This window comes from Salvelinus sp. IW2-2015, linkage group LG7 (genome assembly GCF_002910315.2).
Source record: "Salvelinus sp. IW2-2015 linkage group LG7, ASM291031v2, whole genome shotgun sequence".
In the NCBI taxonomy this organism is placed as follows: domain Eukaryota; kingdom Metazoa; phylum Chordata; class Actinopteri; order Salmoniformes; family Salmonidae; genus Salvelinus; species Salvelinus sp. IW2-2015.
Genome location: NC_036847.1, coordinates 23604067 through 23626862, shown reverse-complemented (window position 1 = coordinate 23626862; position 22796 = coordinate 23604067). Strand labels below are relative to the sequence as shown.

General features: G+C 41.8%; 1 protein-coding gene across 7 annotated transcripts in view; it reads left to right on the top strand.

Annotated features, from left to right (window-relative positions):
* The window catches only part of LOC111966629 (rap1 GTPase-activating protein 1-like), a 112672-nt gene that overhangs the window by 14650 nt on the left and 75226 nt on the right, over nucleotides 1–22796 (top strand). For 3 of the 7 annotated variants that reach the window (XM_023991452.3, XM_023991453.3, XM_023991451.3), the window contains exon 1: nucleotides 132–242. The exons of 1 other annotated variant lie outside the window; for it this stretch is intronic. In XM_023991452.3, coding sequence (XP_023847220.1) covers nucleotides 199–242 — 44 coding nt within the window. In that variant the 5' untranslated portion in view covers nucleotides 132–198. Of the gene's footprint in view, nucleotides 1–131; nucleotides 243–22796 lie in introns of those variants that run through there. 3 more of the 7 variants (XM_070444557.1, XM_023991450.3, XM_023991449.3) reach the window with 1 other exon arrangement.

Sequence of the window (22796 nt, the reverse complement as noted above, 5' to 3'; positions counted from 1 at the left end):
TGGAGCGAGCGTACGAGGGAGGGAGGAAGGAAGGGAGGGATGGAGGGAGGAAGGGGGAGTGGAGCAGAGCAGCCACACACTCCCTCTCATACACACATACAGAGTCGACGTGAGGGAGTCAGTGACAGAAGTAGAGGCTCCATTCAGTGCTGAGTTGACTCACACACTGTTGGTCCACTTCCCACTCCATTAGCCGGCATGGCGCAGAGAAAGAGGAGTTTCACCTTTGGAGCGTATGGAGGGTAAGAGGGAATAGCATTCTCATTTACAGAGCTGTTCAACCTTCCTCTGCACCTTTTACTGTGCGTGTGTGTGCTTGTGTGTGCTTGCACGTGTACACAGGCTTGTGAGTGTGATTGTGTGTGCCTGCCTGCTTGTCACCAAGGGGTGTGATTTCTGTTTGAAGTCGCTGTGCTTGCTATAAACCATTCCCTGCTTCCCTGAACATGACAATGCAGTTGACCCTGGTTGTGCTGCATTATTTAACATCAGCTATTACAGACTCAACCCCAGCTAAACGCTGATTCCCTGACTGACTGACAGTCACAGGAGGGTTGGCAGGGTGGAGGGTGGTGAAGAGGGAGAGAAGAGAGTTTCAGTGAAAGCTGCACAGACAGGAACTCTGATAGAAGACTGTAAAGAGGGAGAGATTATTGAATTAGAGTAGACACTGTGGCTCACTCTGCAGTTAAACACACACACACACACACACACCACACACACACACACACACACACACACACACACACACACACACACACACACACACACACACACACACACACACACACACACACACACACACACACACACACACACACACACCACACACACACACACACACACACACACACCACACACACACAGAGACAGGTTGTTAACTGTAAACAAACATCAGTCTATTTAATCAATCTATCAAGCGATCTTGATTTGATTGACTCTCTTTATGCAACAGGTTCCTCACTTACAGATTGGATAAGCAGAGTCTATACACAGTATGAGTGTGTTTCTAAAGTCTTCTATCTGTCTGATCATGTGAACACTTTGTATGTTTTTGGGTTGTACTGTACGGTATCCTAGGTTTTCCAGTAACAGTGTAAATGGAGGTCTCAGGTGGCTTCTCCCTCCTCTGACCTGCTGGATACTCCCCTATAGACACCATGTAGGAATTAACACCACAATTAGGTGTTTTCAATCACTTTGGTGCAATTTTCACAAGTATGTTGTACATTTTCACAACTCTAGGCACAAACATTTAAAACAGATAATCAAAATGGCTTGTGTTTCAAAACTCTAAGCACATTTTCAATAGGCCATTATCAATAAAACGTCACAATACGGTGCGGAGCGTTCAATTTGGCTGCTGGGGGGCAAGGAGACCCCTAGCTATACTAAAACCATTGGCAACTACATGGCGTTTTCAAGAGATTGTTAAATAAATGTTTAAACTATTTGGTTTTAATATCATCACCTCTTGGAAGAGCATAGTCAGAACTACACATTTCAGATTATTCCCCATTTAGCGCTGTCATCGGAGTTATACAGCAAGTAACTGCATACTTTCATGATTAGTCAACATCAATTGATTATGTACAGTGGCAAGAAAAAGGATGTGGACCCTTTGGAAATACCTAGATTTCTGCATACATTGGTCATAAAATTTGATCTGATCTTCATCTAGGTCACAACAATAGATAAACACAGTCTGCTTAAACTAATAACACACAAGCAATAATACATTTTCATGTATGTATTGAACATACTGTGTAAACATTCACAATGCAGGGTGGGAAAAGTATGGGAACACTTGGTTTTAATAATTGGTTGACCCTACTTTGGCAGCAATAACCTCAACCAAATGTTTTCTGTAGTTGCGGATCAGACCAGCACAACAGTCAGGAGGAATTTTGGACTATTCCTCTTTACAAAACTGTTTCAGTTCAGCAATATTATTGGGATGTCTGGTGTGAACTGCTCTCTTGAGGTCATGCCACAGCATCTCAATCGGGTTGAGGTCAGGACTCTGACTGGGCCACTCCAGAAGGTATATTTTCTTCTGTTGAAGCCATTCTGTTGTTGATTTACTTCTGTGTTTTTGGGTTGTTGTCCTGTTTGGGTTGTTGTTTTTTGCATCACCCAACTTCTGTTGAGCTTCAATTGGCTAACATCGCCTAACATTCTCCTGCAAAATGTCTTGATAAACTTGGGAATTAATTTTTCCGTCAATGATAGCAAGCTGTCCAGGCACTGAGGCAGCAAAGCAGCCCCAAACCATGATGCTCCCTCCACCATACTTTACAATTGGGATGAGATTTTGATGTTGGTGTGCTGTGCGTTTTTTCTCTCCACACATAGTGTTGTGTTCCTTCTAAACAACTCAGCTGTAGTTTCATCTGTCCACAGAATAKTTTGCCAGTAGCGCTGTGGAACATCCAGGTGCACTTTTGCATACTTTAGATGTGCAGCATCATGKTTTTTTTGGACAGCAGTKGCTTCTTCCATGGTRTCCTCCTATGAGCACCATTCTTGTTTAGTGTTTTACGWATYGTAGACTCRTCAACAGAGATGTTATCGTGTTCCAGAGATTTCTKWAAGTCTTTAGCTGACACTCTAGGATTCTTCTTAACCTCATTGAGCATTCTGCGCTGTGCTCTTGCAGTCATCTTTGCAGGACAGCCACTCCCAGGGAGAGTAGCATCAGTGCTGAACTTTCTCCATTTATAGATAATTTCTCTTATCATGGATTGGTGAACATCAAGGCTTTTAGAGATACTTTTGTAACCCTTTCCAGCTTTTTGCAAGTCAGCAATTCTTAATCTTAGATCTTCTGAGATCTCTTTTGTTCGAGGCATGGTTCACATTAGGAAATTCTTCTTGTGAGTAGCAAACTCAAATTTTGTGAGTGTGTTTTACAGGGCAAGGCAGCTTTAACCAACATCTCCAATCTCGTCTCATTGATTGGACTCCAGGTTGGCTGACTCCTGAACAATTAGATTTTGGAGAAATCATTATCCTAGGGGATCACATACTTTTTCCAACCTACACCGTGAATGTTTAAAYTATGTATTCAATATAGACAAGAAAAATACAATAAKTTGTGTGTTATTAGTTTAAGCACACTATGTTTGTCTATTGTTGTGACTTAGATGAAGATYRGATCAAATTTGATGACCAATTTATGCAGAAATCCAGGTAATTCCAAAGGGTTCACATACTTTTTCTTGCCACTGTATTTTCAGATACGTGAGGGTTGACAGATCCATTTGGCATGTAGCTAGCTAGCTAAGGAAACAACACGTGTCATTTAACTTGCTTCATCAGCGGTAAGGCTTTTGGAAAGAGCTTGATCAGGCAAGTCCTCGTCCTAGTAAAGTTGTCAGTCGGGCTACTGTCATCACCACCATAGATGGCAAGCAAATCAAACAACATTTGGATATAGCTATCTAGTTTATCCCCTGAAAATGACCATGCTAACTAGCTATATTGATATTATCTGTTATTAGCTAGCTAGCCAATTTGACGTGGTCCATCAATCGTGTCAGTCAGCAACAATCGTGATTGAAACACTCTTAAAAACAATGTGAAAAGGGGATAATGTTAGTTTACTTCGCTAGGTAGGCCTATGTTGTTTAGCCAACTGTACAAAGTTTCTACCGGTAGCTTGCAAAGTGAACATTATCAGTTAACAGTGCATCGGCAAATGTGCCCTTCTGATGCTTGACAGGCCGAGCCCACAAAGGATGGGAAATCAACCTAAACCACTCATACTTGTCAGGTATAGTTCACTTTTATTTTCTATCACTCAAATATCCAATTAATGGTGGCCAATATTGATAGATATCGTGAGGCTACCCTCATTTATCTGAAATTCCATGATCARGTGATGTTTACTGATCATGAAAAGAATGCAGTTACTGGCTGTGGCCTATAACTCTGATGATAGAGCTAAATGTGCACAATTGTTTTGCATGGAGTAATCTGAAACTGTGCTCTTCAAGAGGTGGTGATATTACAACCAAATAGTTAACATTTATTTAACAATCCATTGAAAACGTCACACAGTTATTAATGGTTTAAGCAGAGATGCTGGTCTCCTTGCCCAGCAGGCAAATCGAACACTCTGCACCTTATTGTGATGATTTATTGATAACAACTCATTGACTCATTGAGTACAACAAACAAATTCACAAAGTCAGTTGTTCACTGCAACAAATCACTGTTTCAATTTGAATACATATTCATTGTAAGTATCTGCTTTCAAAATACAATATTCACTTTACTTTTGATATGATTTCTTGTCATTTGTTAACAATACAATTAACTATCACTTAATTAAAATTAAAACTACTGAACCAAATGATGTAGTGCCTAGCTAACGTAAACCTTTTTCAGGACCCTGTCTTTCAAGGATAATTCGTAAAAATCCAAATAACTTCACAGATCTTCATTGTAAAGGGTTTAAACACTGTTTCCCATGCTTGTTCAATGAACCATAAACAATTAATGAACATGCACCTGTGGAACGGTCATTAAGACACTAACAGCTTAGAGACGGTAGTCAATTAAGGTCACAGTTATGAAAACTTAGGACACTAAAGAGGCCTTTCTACTGACTCTGAAAAACACCAAAAGAAAGATGCCCAGCGCCCCTGTTCATGCAGTGCTTAATGCAGCTGGTGGCCACACCAGATACTGACTGTTACTTTTGATTTTGACCCCCCCTTTGTTCASGGTCACATTATTCAATTTCTGTTAGTCACATGTCTGTGGACCTTGTTCAGTTTATGTCTGTTGTTCAATCTTGTTATGTTCATACAAATATTTACACATTAAGTTTGATGAAAATAAACGCAGTTGACAGTGAGAGGACGTTTMTTTTTTTGCTAAGTTTATATAGTTTGATAACTGCTGAACAGTGTGCATTTCTATATTTTTACCTAATACAGTTTTTCTTTCAATTACTTTGGTGCAATTTCACAAGTTTGTGGCTCATGTTTCAAAACACTAAGCACATTTTCAATTGGCTAAATACAACAAACAAATTCACCTGTTGACTGCACCAAATCAATCTTTCAATTTGGATATATATTCAATCTATCTGATTTTCAAAATACAATAGTCACTTCACTTTTGCTATGATTTTTTTTTCATTTGTTAACAATATAAATCAACTAACACTTACTCAAACTGATCAAAACGGATAACTACTGAATCAAAATAATGTTTTGAGGGAGCGTGCAATTGGCTTGCTGACTGCAGGAATGTCCACCAGAGCTGTTGCCAGAAAATGTAATGTTCATGTATCTACTATAAGCCACCTCCAACTCATTTTAGAGAATTTGGCAGTAAGTCCAACCGGCCTCACCACTGCAGACCACGTGTAACCATGCCAGCCCAGGACTTCCACACCCGGCATCTTCACCTGCGGGATCGTCTGAGACAAAACACCCGGACAGTCTTCTGCTCAAACGGTCGGAAACCGTCTCAGGGAAGCTCATTTACATGCTAGTTGTCCTCACCAGGGTCTTGACCTGACTGCAGTTTGGCGTCGTAACCGACTTCAGTGGGCAATTCTCACCTTGGCCACTGGAGAAGTTTTCTCTTCAGGTGGGAATTCCAGTTTCAAATGTACCGTGCAGATGCGTCATGTGAGCGAGAGGTTTGCTGATGTCAACGTTGTGAACAAAGTGCCCCATGGTGGTGGTGAGGTTATGGTATGGGCAGGCATAAGCTTAGGACAACGAACACAATTGCATTTTATCGATGGCAATTTGAATGCACAGAGATACCGTGAAGAGATCCTGAGGCCCATTGTCATGCCACTCATCCTCCGCCCTTAACCTCATGTTTCAGCATGATAATGCACGGCCCCATGTCGCAAGGATCTGTACACCATTCCTGGAACATAAAAATGTACAAGGTCTTTCAAATCAAATCAAATGTTATTTGTTACATTTGATGAATACAACAGGTGTAGACCTTACAGTGAAATGCTTACTTACAAGCCCTTAACCTACAATGCAGTTCAAGAAATAGAGTTAAGAAAATATTTACTTAATAAACTCAAGTGAAAAATCGAATAAAAAGTAACACAGTAAAATGACAATAACAAGGCTTTATACAGGGTGTACCGGTACCGACTCAATGTGCTGGGGTACAGGTTAGTCGAGGTAATTTGTACATGTAGGTAGGGGTAAAGTGACTATGCATAGATAATAAACAGCAAGTAACAACAGTGTAAAAAGGGCGGGGGGTCAATGTAAATAGTCCGGGTGGCCATTTGTTTAATTGTTCAACAGTCTTATGGCTTGGGGGTAGAAGCTGTTAAGGAGTCCTTTAGACCTAGATTTGGTGCTCCGGTATCGTTTGCCATGAGCTAGCAGAGAGAACAGTCTATGACTTGGGTGACTGGAGTCTTTGACAATTTTTAGGACCTTCCTCTGACACTGCCTAGTTATATAGGTCCTGAATGGCAGGAAGCTTGGCCACAGTGATGTACTGGGCCGTACGCACTACCCTCTACCCTAGCGCACTACCCTAGCGCCTTACGGTCGGATGCCGAGCAGTTGCCATACCAGGTGGTGATGCAATCAGTCAGTATGCTCTTGATGGTGCAGCTGTAGAACCTTTTGAGGATCTGAGGACCCATGCCACATCTTTTCAGTCTCCTGAGGGGGAAAATGTGTTGTTGTGTCCTCTTCACGGCTGTCTTGGTGTGTTTGGACCATGATAGTTTGTTGGTGGTGTGGACATCAAGGAATTTGAAACTCTTGACCCGCTCCACTACAGCTCTGTGGATGTTAATAATGGGGGCCTGTTCGGCCCTCCTTTTCCTGTAGTCCACGATCAGCTCCTTTGTCTTGCTCACATTGAGGGAGACATTGTAGTTCTGGCACCACACTGCCAGGTCTATGACCTCCTCCCTATAGGCTGTCTCATCGTTGTTGGTGATCAGGCCTACCACTGTTGTGTCGCCAGCAAACTTAATGATGGTGTTGGAGTTGTGCTTGGCCACGCAGTCGTGGGTGAACAAGGAGTACAGGAGGGCATTAAGTACGCACCCCTGTGGGGCCCCTGTGTTGAGCATCAGGGTGTCAGTTGTGTTGTTGCCTACCCTTACCACCTGGGGGCGGCCTGTCAGGAAGTCCAGGATCCAGTTGCAGAGGGAGGTATTTAGTCCCAGGGTCCTTAGCTTAGTGATGCGTTTGAGGGCACTGTAGTGTTGAACGCTGAGCTCTAGTCAATGAACAGCATTCTCACATAGATGTTCCTTTTGTCCAGGTGGGAAAGGGCAGTGTGGAGTGCTCTTGAGATTTTGTCATCTGTGGATCTGTTGAGGCGGTATGCGAATTGGAGTGGGTCTAGTGTTTCCGGGATGATGGTGTTGATGTGAGTCATGACCAGCCTTTCAAAGCACGTCATGGCTACCGACGTGAGTGCTACGAGCAGTAGTCATTTAGCCATGTTACCTTCGCGTCCTTGGGCACAGGGACAATGGTGGTCTGTTTAAAACATGTAGGTATTACAGACTCGGTCAGGGAGAGGTTGAAAATGTCAGTGAAAACACTTGCCAGTTGGTCCGCGCATTTACTGAGTACACGCCTTGGTATTCCGTCTGGGCATCCGGCATTATGAATGTTGACCTATTTATTCACATTGGCTATGGAGAGCATGATCACACAGTTTTCTGGAACAGCTGTTGCTCTCATGCATGCTTCAGTGTTGCTTGCCTTGAAGCTAACATAAAAGGCATTTAGCTCATCTGGTAGGCTCGCGTCACTGGGCAGCTTGCGGCTGGGTTTCCCTTTGTAGTCCGTAATAGTTTGCAAGCCCTGCCACATTCGAAGAGCGTCTGAGCCGGTGTGATAGGATTCAATCTTAGTCCTGTATTCACATTTTGCCTGTTTGATGGTTCGTCTGAGGGCATAGCAGGATTTTTTATAAGCCTTGAAAGCGGCAGCTCTAGCCTTTAGCTCGGTGCGGATGTTGCCTGTAATCCATGGCTTCTGGTTGGGATATATACGTACGGTCACCGTGGGGACGACATCTTCGACGCACTTATTGATGAAGCCGGAGACTGAGGTGGTATACTCYTCAATGCCATTGGATGAATTCCAGAACATATTCTAGTCTGTGCTAGCAAAACAGTCCTGTAGCATTACATCCGCGTCATCTGACCATTTCCATATTGAGTGAGTCACTGGTACTTCCTGCTTTAGTTTTTGCTTGTAAGCAGGAATCAGGAGGATAGAATTATGGTCAGATTTTCCAAATGGAGGGCAAGGGAGAGCTTTGTATGCACCTCTGTGTGTTGAGTAAAGGTGGTCTAGAGTTTTTTTCCCCTCTGCTTGCACCTGTGATATGCTGGTAGAAATGAAGTAAAACGGATTTAAGTTTGCCTGCATTAAAGTCCCCCGGCCACTAGGAGCGCCACTTCTGGATGAGTATTTTCTTGTTTGCTTATGGCTTTATACAGCTCGTTGAGTGTGGTCTTAGTGTCAGCATCGGTTTGTGATGATAAATAGACGGCTACAAATAATATACAGTAGATGAAAATTATCTTGGTAGATAGAGTACCCTATGATAAGCTGTAGATCACACTATCTCAGGCGAGCAATACCTCGAGACTTCTTTAATATTAGACATTGCGCACCAGCTGTTATTGACAAATAGACACACACCCCCACCCCTCGTCTTACCAGATGTAGCTGTTCTGTCCTGCCAATGCATGGAAAACCAAGCTAGCTCCATGTCTTCATTCAGCCATGACTCGGTGAAACATAAGATATCTCAAACAGAGATCATCCAGTTTATTTTCCAGTGAATACATGCTGGCCAATGGAACGGGTGGTAGAGGTGGGTTGACTCAGGGGTGAAAGATATGTGAAACCCCAATGAATGTACAATCAAAGTTTCTGTACATAAAACATTTTTCAATCACTTTGTCCCCCAAAAATTTGATCTAAGTGGTATATTTTCAAATCTCTAAGTACAAAACTCAAAACTGATAACACTTATKCCCCCATCTTATGTTTAGAACCTTTGATTGTGCATTCAGTGCGGTTTTACACCTGAGTCATTCATCCAAAATCAAAGCTTTCCATGAAATATGAGAACATTTTGTTTAGTCACCAATATATCAGATAGACTCACCATTTAGTAATTTAAAGGTCCAATGCAGCCGTTTTTATCTCAATATCAAATCATTTCTGGGTAACAATTAAATACCTTACTGTGATTGTTTTCAATAAAAACGGTCCAATTTTTTAGAAATTTAGCAAGGACTGTCTGACAGTGGTCTGTCAGGAGGGAAACACTCTCTTATTGGTCTATCAAAACTCCATCCCACCACAACAGGCTGAATTTCACTGAATTATTCCAACCTCATAGTGTGGAAATATATATAAAACACAGGAAAAGCACTGGAGCTTTAAACTACCATTTAATCCAATAGCAAAAAGGCGATACACATTTCAAAACAATTATTTTTAATGAACTGAATATAAAGAATAGTGGATGGTAAATATAATTTTCCATACAATATTTGACTATAACTTGACATGCATTTCTTTTAAAATAATTTGCATCCAATGGCAAGTTGTGAGCATGTTATGAAATGTCAGTCTTACAGTTTCGTTATCCTCATACAGTACATACATAGGACAAATCATCAGAAATAAGGGGTATTGTAAAGCAGTTGGCTACTGTAAAAATGTAGCATGGTGTTGTATGCCATTTCTGCACATTGTACAAGATCACCTTTTCTATGTGACTTTCTACGACAACTGATACACTGTCACCATTCTCCATCAGCCAGTATGCTTTAATAGGAACAAGTGGAAAGAGCCACTATGTGCTACCATTTGGAATTATGGTGTAGTGTACAATGCACTGGTAAAATACCTGGGTTGTATATAACAATATATTCCACTCATTATCTGAATTTCATTGATACACTCACTGTAAGCTGATGAATTTCAAGCACAGAGACAGGCAATACTGTATCAGTCGACAAGTATCATCGAAAAGGTGATCTTGTACAATGTTGCATGGAGCAGAAATGGCATACACCACCGTGCTATGTTTTTACAGTAGCCAACTGCTTTTCAATACCCCTATTTGGGATGATTTGTCCTACAAATATGCTATCTGAGGATAATGAAACTGTAAGACTGACATACAGTATTTCTCAACATGCTCACAACCTGCCATTGGATACAAATTATTTAAAAAATAGTCAAATACTGTATGGAAAATTATACTTTATTTAATCAAATATTGCAAGGGTTCTGAACATAAGATAGGGGGGGTATTAAAAGTATTATCAGTTTAGATTTTTGTACTTTTGACGTTTTGAAAATATACCACTTACATCTGAAAAATGTGGCAAACTGTAACAGTGGTAACAGTGGTATGGTATGTCCTAATAGCTTCTCTCAAGGACATGTGTGTACGTGCGTGTCACTATCATTCAGAGTGTGCAAACCTGAGGAATAGAGATTGTTCCAGTTGTTTGTGGAAAACAGATTTGAAGAATTAGGAGGATTTTAATTGTATATCTGTTGGCACTTTCCACTTTGTTTGCACTTTTGGCATTTTGATAGGTCAGTCTGATTTCCCACATCACCAGGTGACATCCACTGTATCCTCCCCTTCATCCCTTTGGCATTCACTGTGAGGAATTAAACTATTCTGTCTATAGATTGGTATTTCCGTCACTCTACTTTGTCTCATTTAAATGTCAGAGGAGCAGCTCCTCATCTCCAAATCAGGGCTTCCAACACCATTTGTCACATAATCCTTTGAAGGTTTTTAGTTTCCACCTCATGTAAGATATTTATTGAGGTACATTTCATGAATACTGATATGGGTATGCCATCCTCTCAGAATCGAGTCTGTTCACAATCCAATGGATTTATTGACATAGTATACTGTACAGTTTATTATGTGGTGCTGCGGTAGTCAGTCCTACTCAGTTCCTTTTTTTAGGGGTCTCTTTAGGACTGCTGTCTCCATGCAGGGGATTTTGTGTAGACTAAACATGGGTTGTGGGTTGGTTTCCCCCGAGCAGACCAGCCCAATACATGGTGAGCCACGGGCTCTGTCTCTGTCAAATACTAAATGAGACAGTTTAATTTGTCATCTCTTTGTAGTCTCCTCCATGTTGTAGTCTCCTACATGGTCTCTCCCTTAGCACACAGCTCATATCCCCTTCCTCATACACTCTTCATGGGACTCATGAAATAAACAGTGAGGTATGTCCTTGTCCCAGATCTGAATCAAATCAAATCAAATGTATTTATATAGCCCTTCTTACATCAGCTGATATCTCAAAGTGCTGTACAGAAACCCAGCCTAAAACCCCAAACAGCAAGCAATGCAGGTGTAGAAGCACGGTGGCTAGGAAAAACTCCCTAGAAAGGCCAAAACCTAGGAAGAAACCTAGAGAGGAACCAGGCTATGAGTGGTGGCCAGTCCTCTTCTGGCTGTGCCGGGTGGAGATTAAACAGAACATGGCCAAGATGTTCAATGTTCATAAATGACCAGCATGGTCAAATAATAATAATTACAGTAGTTGTCGAGAGTGCAGCAAGTCAGCACCTCAGGAGTAAATGTCAGTTGGCTTTTCATAGCTGATCATTAAGAGTATCTCTAACCGCTCCTGCTGTCTCTAGAGAGTTGGAAACAGCAGGTCTGGGAAGGTAAGCACGTCCGGTGAACAGGTCAGGGTTCCATAGCCGCAGGCAGAGCAGTTGAAACTGGAGCAGCAGCACGGCAGGTGGACTGGGGACAGCAAGGAGTCATCATGCCAGGTAGTCCTGAGGCGCATGGTCTAGGGCTCAGGTCCTCCGAGAGAGAGAAAGAGAGAAAGAGAGAATTAGAGAGAGGCATACTTAAATTCACACACAGGACACCGGATAAGACAGGAAGAAGTATCCAGATATAACAAACTGACCCTAGCCCCGACACATAAAACTTGCAGCATAAGATACTGGAGGCTGAGACAGGAGGGGTCAGGAGACACTGTTGGCCCAATCCGATGATACCCCGGACCAGGGCCAAACAGGAAGGATATAACCCACCACTTTGCCAAAGCAGCCAGCCCCCACCAACACTAGAGGGATATCTTCAACACCAAACTTACCATCCTGAGACATAGGCCGAGTATAGCCACAAAGATCTCCGCACGGCACAACCTAAGGGGGGGGGGGGGGCGCCACCCAGACAGGAAGATCAGTCAGTGACTCAACTACTCAAGTGACGCACCCTCCTAGGGACGGCATGAAAGAGCACCAGTAAGCCAGTGACTCAGCCCCTGTAATAGGGTTAGAGGCAGAGAATCCCAGTGGAGAGAGGGGAACCGGCCAGGCAGAAGACAGCAAGGGCGGTTTCGTTGCTCACAGAGCCTTTCAGTTCACCTTCACACTCCTGGGCCAGACTACACTCAATCATAGGACCTACTGAAGAGATGAGTCTTCAGTAAAGACTTAAAGGTTGAGAGCGCGAGTTCTGCGTCTCTCACATAGGTAGGCAGACCATTCCATAAAAATGGAGCTCTATAGGAGAAAGCCTGCCTCCAGCTGTTTGCTTAGAAAATTCTAGGGACAATTAGGAGGCTGCGTCTTGTGACCGCTAGCGTAGCGTGTAGGTATGTAGCGGCAGACAACTCAGAAGATAGGTAGGGAGCAAGCCATGTAAGCTTTGGTAGGTTTGCAGTAAAACATTGAAATCAGATCCCTTGCCTTAACAGGAAGCCAGTGTAGGGAGGCTAGCACTGGAGTTAATATGATCACATTTTTTGGTTCTAGTCAGGATTCTAGCAGCCGTATTTAGCACTAACTGAAGTTTATTAGTGGCTTTATCCGGGTGTAGCCGGAAAGTAGTACATTGCAGTAGTCCTAACCTAGAAGTAACAAAAGCATGGATACATTTTTCTGCCATCATTTTTGGACAGAAAGTTCTGATTTTTGCAATGTTACGTAGAATGGAAACCACTGTCCTTGAAACAGTCTTGATATGTTCGTCAAAGAGAGATCAGGTCCAGAGTAACGCCGAGGTCCTTCACAGTTTTATTTGAGACGACTTTTACAACCATCAGATTACATTGTCAGATGCAACAGAAGATCTCTTTGTTTCTTGGGACCTAGAACAAGCATCTCTGTTTTGTCCGAGTTTTAAAAAGTAGAAAGTTTTCAGCCATCACTTCCTTATGTCTGAAACACAGGCTTCTAGCGAGGGCAAATTGTTGGGGCTTCACCTGTTTTCATTGAAAATGTACAGCTGTGTGTCATCCGCATAGCAGTGAAGTTAACATTATGTTTTCGAATGACAGGTAAAAATATATAGTGAAAACAATAGTGGTCCTAAAAACGGAACCTTGAGGAACACTGAAATTTACTGTTGATTTGTCAGAGAACAAACTGATATCTTTCCGACAGACTAAGATCTAAACAGGCCAGAATCTTGTCCGTGTAGAACAATTTGGGTTTCCAATCTCTCCAAAAGAATGTGGTGATCGATGGTATCAAAGGCAGCACTAAGGTCTAGGAGCACGAGGACAGATGCAGAGCTCGTCCTGACGCCATTAAATGGTAATTTACCACCTTCACAACTGCAGTCCTTTTGCTATGATGGGATCTAAAACCAGAACTGAAGCTTTTCGTATACATTGTTTGTCTTCAGGAAGGCAGTGAGTTGCTGCGCAACAGCTTTTTCAAAATGTTTTGAGAGGATGGAAGATTCGATATAGGCCGATAGTTTTTTATATTTTCTGGATCAGGTTTGGCTTTTTCAAGAGAGCTTTATTACTGCCACTTTTAGTGAGTTTGGTAACATCCGGTGGATAGAGAGACATTTATTATGTTCAACATAGGAGGGCCAAGCACAGGAAGCGGCTCTTTCAGTAGTTTAGTTGGAATAGGGTCCGTATGCAGCTTGACGGTTTAGAGGCCATGATTATTTTCATAATTGTGTCAAGAGATATAGTACTAAAACACTTGAGTGTCTCTCTTGATCCTAGGTCCTGGCAGAGTTGTGCAGACTCAGGACAACTGAGCTTTGGAGGAATACGCAGATTTAAAGAGGAGTCCGTAATTTGCTTTTTAATGATCATGATCTTTTCCTCAAAGAAGTTCATGAATTTATTACTGCTGAAGTGAAAGCCATCCTCACTTGGGGAATGCTGCTTTTTAGTTAGCTTTGCGACAGTATCAAAAATACATTTTGGATTGTTCTTATTTTCCTCAATTAAGTTGGAAAATAGGATGATCGAGCAGCAGTGAGGGCTCTTCGATACTGCACGGTACTGTCTTTCCAATTTAGTCGGAAGACTTCCAGTTTGGTGTGGTGCCATTTCCGTTCCAGTTTTCTGGAAGCTTGCTTCAGAGCTCGGGTATTTTCTGTATACCAGGGAGCTAGTTTCTTATGACAAATGTTTTTAGCTTTTAGGGGTGCAACTGCATCTAGGGTATTGCGCAAGGTTAAATTGAGTTCCTCAGTTAGGTGGTTAACTGATTTTTGTCCTCTGACGTCCTTGGGTAGGCAGAGGGAGTCTGGAAGGGCATCAAGGAATCTTTGTGTTGTCTGAGAATTTATAGCACAACTTTTGATGCTCCTTGGTTAAGCAGATTATTTGTTGCGATTGCAAACGTAATAAAATGGTGGTCCGATAGTCCAGGATTATGAGGAAAAACATTAAGATCCACAACATTTATTCCATGGGACAAAACTAGGTCCAGAGTATGACTGTGACAGTGAGTAGGTCCAGAGACATGTTGGACAAAACCTACTGAGTCGATGATGGCTCCGAAAGCCTTTTGGAGTGGGTCTGTGGACTTTTCCATGTGAATATTAAAATCATAAAAAATTAGAATATTATCTGCTATGACTACAAGGTCCGATAGGAATTCAGGGAACTCAGTGAGGAACGCTGTATAGGGCCCAGGAGGCCTGTAAACAGTAGCTATAAAAAGTGATTGAGTAGGCTGCATAGATTTCATGACTAGAAGCTCAAAAGATGAAAACGTAATTTTTTTTGTAAGTTGAAATTTGCTATCGTAAATGTTAGCAACACCTCCGCCTGAACACACACTCATCTCCCCCCATGGCTCAAGACCAGACACACAGACAGAGAGGCTGCATGCGCTCATTATGGATCTCTCCCCTCCTGTTATTTTTGCTACAGTGCATTTGCAAAGCACTGAGGGGATAAAAGACATGGATCCGTGTGTGTAGACTCTGTTCAAGAACAGCAGAGTGGAAGGCTCATTGTTGTGAAAGTGGAGCAGGCCAGCAACAAATGGTAGATTTATAGCAAAGCAGTCAGCTGATTTGAGTAGAGGAGCTTCCTTCAATGATAGTCCTGGTCAATTGAATGAAAGATGCCTTACTTTTACTGAGGGATACTTTATTGTTGTTTAGAACCAATATTCACCTACAAGCGCACTATGTCACTTTCTCACAAGAGGGTTGTATCCAACCTTGTGTGTGTTTGAGTTTTAAAAAAATAATGGAATTCTCGAATCTCTACAGAACACACAAATAGGGATGGGCATTTGAAATTATTTCAGTATCATTATATTTTCGAATATCTGGATAGTCGAAATACATGAGTTTTAATTTTGTAATTATAATTTTTTCTACTTCAATTAAGACTTGCTCGGGCGACTCAAGAAAGCCGGTGAGCTGTGCTCTGCTTGTTTCAGATGGAGGTTGGGGGAGGGCCAAGAGACGAGCAGGGGCCGGTGTGTGTGACAGTCTAGTATATGTGTGGCAGAGAGGGAGAGAAAGGAAGTAGACAAACCGACTTGTGCTAGTTAGATCATTTATGTCTGCAACAAGTCGGTATGATAGATAGACAATCTGTTAGGGCTTGTCTTGACTGCATCAAATCATTGTAAAGAAGTTAGCTAGCTGCAGTAGCCAGCTAATGTAGTCAGCTAACAGAACAAAAATATAAATGCAACATGCAATAATTTCAAGGATTTAAATAAATTCATTAGGCCCTAATCTATGGATTTCACATTATTGGGAATACATACAGTTGAAGTCGTAAGTTTACATACACCTTAGACAAATACATTAAACTCAGTTTTTCACAATTCCTGACATTTAATCATAGTAAAAATTCCCTGTCTTAGGTCAGTTAGGATCACCACTTAATTTTAAGAATGTGAAATGTCAGAATAATAGAGAGAATTATTTATTTCAGCTTTTATTTCTTTCATCACATTCCCAGTGGGTCAGAAGTTTACATACACTCAATTAGTATTTGGTAGCATTGCCTTTAAATTGTTTAAAACTTCGGTCAAACATTTCGGGTAGCCTTCCACAAGCTTCCCACAATAAGTTGGGTGAGTTTTGGCCCATTCATCCTGACAGAGCTGGTGTAACTGAGTCAGGTTTGTAGGCCTCCTTGCTCGCACACGCTTTTTCAGTTCTGCCCACAAATGTTCTATATGATTGAGGTCAGGGCTTTGTGATGGCCACTCCAATACCTTGACTTTGTTGTCCTTAAGCCATTTCGCCACAACTTTGGAAGTATGCTTGTTGTCATTGTCAATTTGGAAGACCCATTTGCGACCAAGCTTTAACTTTCTGACGGATGTCTTGAGATGTTGCTTCAATATATCCACATAATTTTCCATCCTCATGATGCCATCTATTTTGTGAGGTGCCCCAGTCACTCCGGCAGCAAAGCACCCCCACAACATGATGCTGCCACCCCTGTGCTTCACGGTTGGGATGGTGTTCTTCGGCTTGCAAGCCTCCCCCTTTTTCCTCCAAATATAACGATGGTCATTATGGCCAAACAGTTCTATTTTTGATTTATCARACCAGAGGACATTTCTCCAAAAAGTACGATCTTTGTCCCCATGTGCAGTTGCAAACCGTAGTCTGGCTTTTTTTATGGAGGTTTTTGAGCAGTGGCTTCTTCCTTGCTGAGTGGCCTTTCAGGTTTTGTCGATATAGGACTCGTTTTACTGTGGATATAGAAACTTTTGTACCTGTTTCCTCCAGCATCCTCACAAGGTCCTTTGCTGTTGTTCTGAGATTGATTTGCACTTTTTGCACCAAGTACGTTCATCTCTAGGAGACAGAACGCATCTCCTTCCTGAGCGGTATGATGTCTGCGTGGTCCCATGGTGTTTATACTTGCGAGCTATTGTTTGTACAGAGGAACGTGGTACATTCAGGCATTTGGAAATTGCTACCAAGGATGAACCAAATTTGTGGAGGTCTACCATTTGTTTCTGAGGTCTTGGCTGATTTCTTTTGATTTTCCCATGATGTCAAGCAAAAAGGCAGTGAGTTTGAAGGTAGGCCTTGAAATGCATCCACAGGTACACCTCCAATTGACTCAAATTATGTCAATTAGCCTATCAGAAGCTTCTAAAGCCATAACATTGTCTGGAATTTTCCAAGCTGTTTAAAGGGACAGTCAACTTAGTGTATGTAAACTTAAGACCCACTGGAATTGTGATACAGTGAATTATAAGTAAAATAATCTGCCTGTAAACATTTGTTGGAAAATTGACTTGTGTCATGCACCAAGTAGATGTCCTAACTGACTTGCCAAAACTATAGTTTGTTAACAAGAAATTTGTGGAGTGGTTGAAAAATGAGTTTTAATGACTCCAACTTAATGTATGTAAACTTCTGACTTCAACTGTATGTTGGTCACAGATGCCTTAAAAAAAGGTAGGGGTGTGGATCAGAAAACCAGTCAGTATCTGATTTGACCACCATTTTCCTCAACCAGCCCGACACATCTCCTTCACATAGAGTTGATCAGGCTGTTGATTGTGGCCTGTGGAATGTTGTCCCACTCCTCTTCAATCACTGTGGGAAGTTTCTGGATATTGGCGGGAACTGTAACTCGCTGTTGTACACTCAATCTAGATCATCTCAAACATGCTCAATGGGTGACGTCTGGTTAATATGCAGGACATGGAAGAACTGGGACATTTTCAGCTTCCAGGAATTGTTTACAGATCCTTGTGACATGGGGACGTGCATTATCATGCTGAAACATGAGGTGATGACGGCGGATGAATGGCACGACAATGGTCCTCAGGATCTCGTCACGGTATGTATAGGTCCTGGGCTGGCGTGGGTACATGTGGTCTGCGGTTGTGAGGCCAGTTGGACATACTGCCCAATTTTTTAAAATTACGTTGGAGGCAGTTTATGGTAAAGAAAAGCGCATTAAAGTCTCTGGCAACGGCTCTGGTGGACATTCCTGCATGCCAATTGCTGTTGCTGTCAGAGCAGCTTACCGATTACTGTACCTGTACACAAGCCATCTGTAAATAACACACCCAACTACCTCATCCCCATATTGTTATTTCTTTTTTTGCTCTTTTGCCTCCCAGTATCTCTACTTGCACATTATCATCTGCACATCTATCACTCCAGTGTTAATGCTAAATTGTAATTATTTCGCCACTATGGCCTATTTATTGCCTTACCTCCCTAACCTTACTACATTTGCACACACTGTACATATATTTTTCTACTGTRTTATTGACTGTACGTTTGTTTACCCCATGTGTAACTCTGTGTTGTTGTTTTTTTCGGCTTTGCTTTATCTTGGCCAGGTCGCAGTTGTAAATGAGAACTTGTTCTCAACTGGCCTACCTGGTTAAATAAAGGTGAAATACATATATTTTTTAAATTGCACGCTCCATCAAAGACATCTGTGGAATTGTGTTGTGTGACAAAACTGCCCATTTTAGAGTGGACTTTTATTGTCCCCAGCACAAGGTGCACCTGTGTAATGATCATGCTGTTTAATCAGCTTCTTGATATGACCTGTCAGATGGATTGATTATCTTGTCAAACGAGGCTATAGGCTACCTGTGCATTTTTCTTATGGGGTGCACTCATAAAAACTGTCATAAAACTTGTTTTATTTACATTTAAAATGTAATGGTCTATCCTTGTAGGCTATTTAGCAACGCCACATAGATCATTTGAAGCCTTGTCATTGTTAATAGGCCTATATTTTTTTCTTCTCAAAATGTAATACTCTCCCAAGTAATCAAATACAAAAGTCCAGGGGCCTCCTGGGTGGCGCAGTGGTCTAAGGCACTGTATCGCAGTGCTAGCTGTGCACCAGAGACTCTGGGTTCGGCCGCGACAGGGAGGTCCATGTGGCGACGCACAATTGGCCTAGCGTCCTCGGGTTAGGGAGGATTTGGCCAGTAGGGATATCCTTGTCTCATCGCACACTAGCGACTCCTGTGGCGGGCCGGGCACAGTGCGTGCTGACCAGGTCGCTAGGTGTACGGTGTTTCCTCCGACACATTGGTGCGGCTGGCTTCCGGGTTGGATGCGCGCTGTGTTAAGAAGCAGTGCGGCTTTGTTGGGTTGTGTTTCGGAGGATGCATGGCTCTTGACCTTCGTCTCTCCTGAGCCTGTACGGGAGTTGTAGCGTTGAGACAAGACATTAACTACTAACAATTGGATACCATGAAATTGGGGAGAAAAAGGGGATACATTTTTTTTTGATATAATAAAAAAAAAATCAAATGTAGATTAAAAAAAAGAATAGAAAAAGAAAAAAAGAAAAAAAATACAAAAGTCCATTTGGATATTCAAATATTTAAATAACCATGCCCATCCCTATACAAAAACAACATGGAGTGGGCATAATTTCTTTGTCATGGTCAAGTTTGCATGACAAAAGATCAGTCAATGATTACATGGCAAGGCGTAGGGCAAAACAAGCAGGATATCTATGCCATACAAGAGGGCTGGAGAGGGTGCCAGTCAATCACTGTTAACAGTATTTATATTCACACTGACATTCACATTGATATTCACAATGGAATGCTACTGTACCCTGCTTTAGAGGAACAGGGAAAAGCAAGAGATGAACTTGGATCCATAATAATGACTTGCACAGAACAGGTGGGAAGTGTTGTTTCAGTTGTGTGTACACTGCAGTTGTGTGTATACTGTAATTGATGCCTGTTAACACAGTGCTCCTGTAATAACAGAACGTATAGATCTCAGCTACTGTAGCTAGTTGGTTAGCCAGCAAAGACAGAACTTTGGACCACGGCCATTTGTCAAGAATTATCATAGAAGCTATGACAGCTGTCATGTTTCTGATCAAGGCTTAATGATGCATGGTTTAAGACATGTGTTACCAAACAAGTGTGCTGACCTTCAGGCTCCTGAGGTTGTGTGTGTATGTGTGTGTGTGTCTCAGAGGTGACTGGTGTAATCTGTTATAGCCAGGCCAGCAATGGCATAGCCTCGCCCTGTTAGCATGGCCTTGCTCTACTCTGCTCTGCTCTTGTACCAGTGTGTGTTCACAGTCCCAGCCACACAGACTCACTGTACTCCACTGTACCAGAGCGTCAATGTGCACATTCAGCCACTTCACTCTCATTTACTCCATCAATGGGCTCATTCAGCTGCCCATGTTATATAGTACAGAGCCTGCTGGCTCTAGACCTGGGCTCATATAACTATTGGCTAACAACAATAGTGAAATTCAGACATTGAATTGGAGGATGGTACGGAAGCCGTTGTTCAGAGGCTTTTTGTAATTATTTCTTTCCGATCTACAGTACCAGTCAAAAGTTTGGATACACCTACTCATTCCAGGGTTTTTCTACATTGTGGAATAATAGTGAAGACATCAAAACAATGAAATAACACAAATGGAATCATGTAGTAACCAAAAAAGTTTTAATAAATCTAAATTCTTCAAAGTAGCCACCCTTTGTCTTGAAGACAGCTTTGCAGTCTTGGCATTCTCTCAACCAGCTTCATGAGGTAGTCACCTGGAATGCATTTCAATTAACAGGTGTGCCTTGTTAAAAGTTAATTTGTGCAATTTTTGTCCTTCTTAATGCATTTGAGGCAATCAGTTGTGTTGTGACAAGGTAGGGGTGGTATACAGAAGATATCCCTATTTGGTAAAAGACCAAGTCCATATTATGGCCAGAACAGCTCAAATAAGCAAATAGAAACGACAGTCCATCATTACTTTAAGACATGAAGGTCAGTCAATCCGGAAAATTTCAAGAACTTTGAAAGTTTCTTCAAGTGCATTTGCAAAAACCTTCAAACGATATGATGAAACTGGCTCTCACAAAGACCGCCACAGGAAAGGTGAACGGATGATCTCCACATGTGTGGTTCACACTGCGAAGCATGAAGGAGGAGGTGTGATGGTTTGGGAGTGCTTAGCTGGTTACACTGTCAGTGATTTATTTAGAATTCAAGAAACACTTAACCAGCATGGCTACCACAGCATTCTGCAGCAATATACGCCATCCCATGTGGTTTGCGCTTAGTGGGACTATAATTTGTTTTTCAACAGGACAATGACCCAACACACCTTCARGCTGTGTGATGGCTATTTGAACAAGAAGGAGAGTGATGGAGTGCTGCATCTGGCCTCCACAATCACCCGACCTCAACCCAATTGAGATGGTTTGGGATGAGTTGGACCGCAGAGTGAAGGAAAAGCAGCCAACAAGTGCTCAGCATATGTGGGAACTCCTTCAAGACTGTTGGAAAAGCATTCCAGGTGAAGCTGGTTGAGAGAATGCCAAGAGTGTGCAACGCTGTAATCAAGAATCAAGACAAAGGGTGGCTACTTTGAAGAATCTAAAATATATTTTGATTTGTTTAACACTTTTTGGTTACTACATGATTCCATATTTGTTTTTCAGTTTTGATGTCTTCACTATTATTCTACAGTGTAGAAAATAGTAAAAATAAAGAAAAGCCCTTGAATAAGTAGGTGTGTCAAAATATTTGCCTGGTACTGTATTTTGAATGATTCCCAGTTAGTTTCTATTTTCATCACAGTTCTTCTAGTCAGCTGAATAGAGGAAGGGTGGAGGATAGAATCAGCTTTATTTAAATGCAGAATAGACATTCAACCACCTCTAGATATTCAGCCACCTTTCATTTCAGTGAACGCTATTATATACAGAACATAGAGCCTTTGAATTCATGGTTACAAAACCTTTAGAAAGCACATGTCCATGATGCGAATGATGTATGCACAAAAACACAATGTCGTACAGCTAACTGTCAGCTTTAAATAGTTTGCATGGGGAATATAAGAGTCATTATTCAAATTTTATTCTGCATTTAAAATGATCAGAAAATAAAAAATAGATGGAACAAGTCCTGGTAGTGTTCCTATTCTGTCACCCACACACTGGAGCTACAAGAGGACAGTTGTTTGAGCTTTCAATTGAATACTCCTACATTTGTTTACAATCTCCTCACGACCTCCTTTGCAATCTTGCCCGGTGATGACTCAATTGCTTAAATTGACTTTATAATTAGTGTTGGTGTTACTCATTTCAGAAAATGTAATTTCTATTCTTACATGACATATTTTATGCAAAGCAATATTTTTGCCAAGTGGAATTGTGTGTATTAGGCTGTGTCTACACTTGACAGTTAATGCAGTTTTTATATTCTGGTCATGATGTTCTGATCATGGAATTCCGAACACATCATGCGTCTACACTTACATTTAAATGTGTCCACCATGTCCACATAGTGTCCTAATTCCCTTTTTACACGCTATATCATTTTAAATGCCAGTATGTATTCTGCAAACGGTGGAATAGGCCAAATATGATAATAACACAACAACCCATGTTCACCCATGACTGTGTGGCCACGCACGCCTCCAACTCAATCAGCACGCCTCCAACTCAATCAGCACGCCTCCAACTCAATCAGCACGCCTCCGACTCAATCAGCACGCCTCCGACTCAATCAGCACGCCTCCGACTCAATCAGCACGCCTC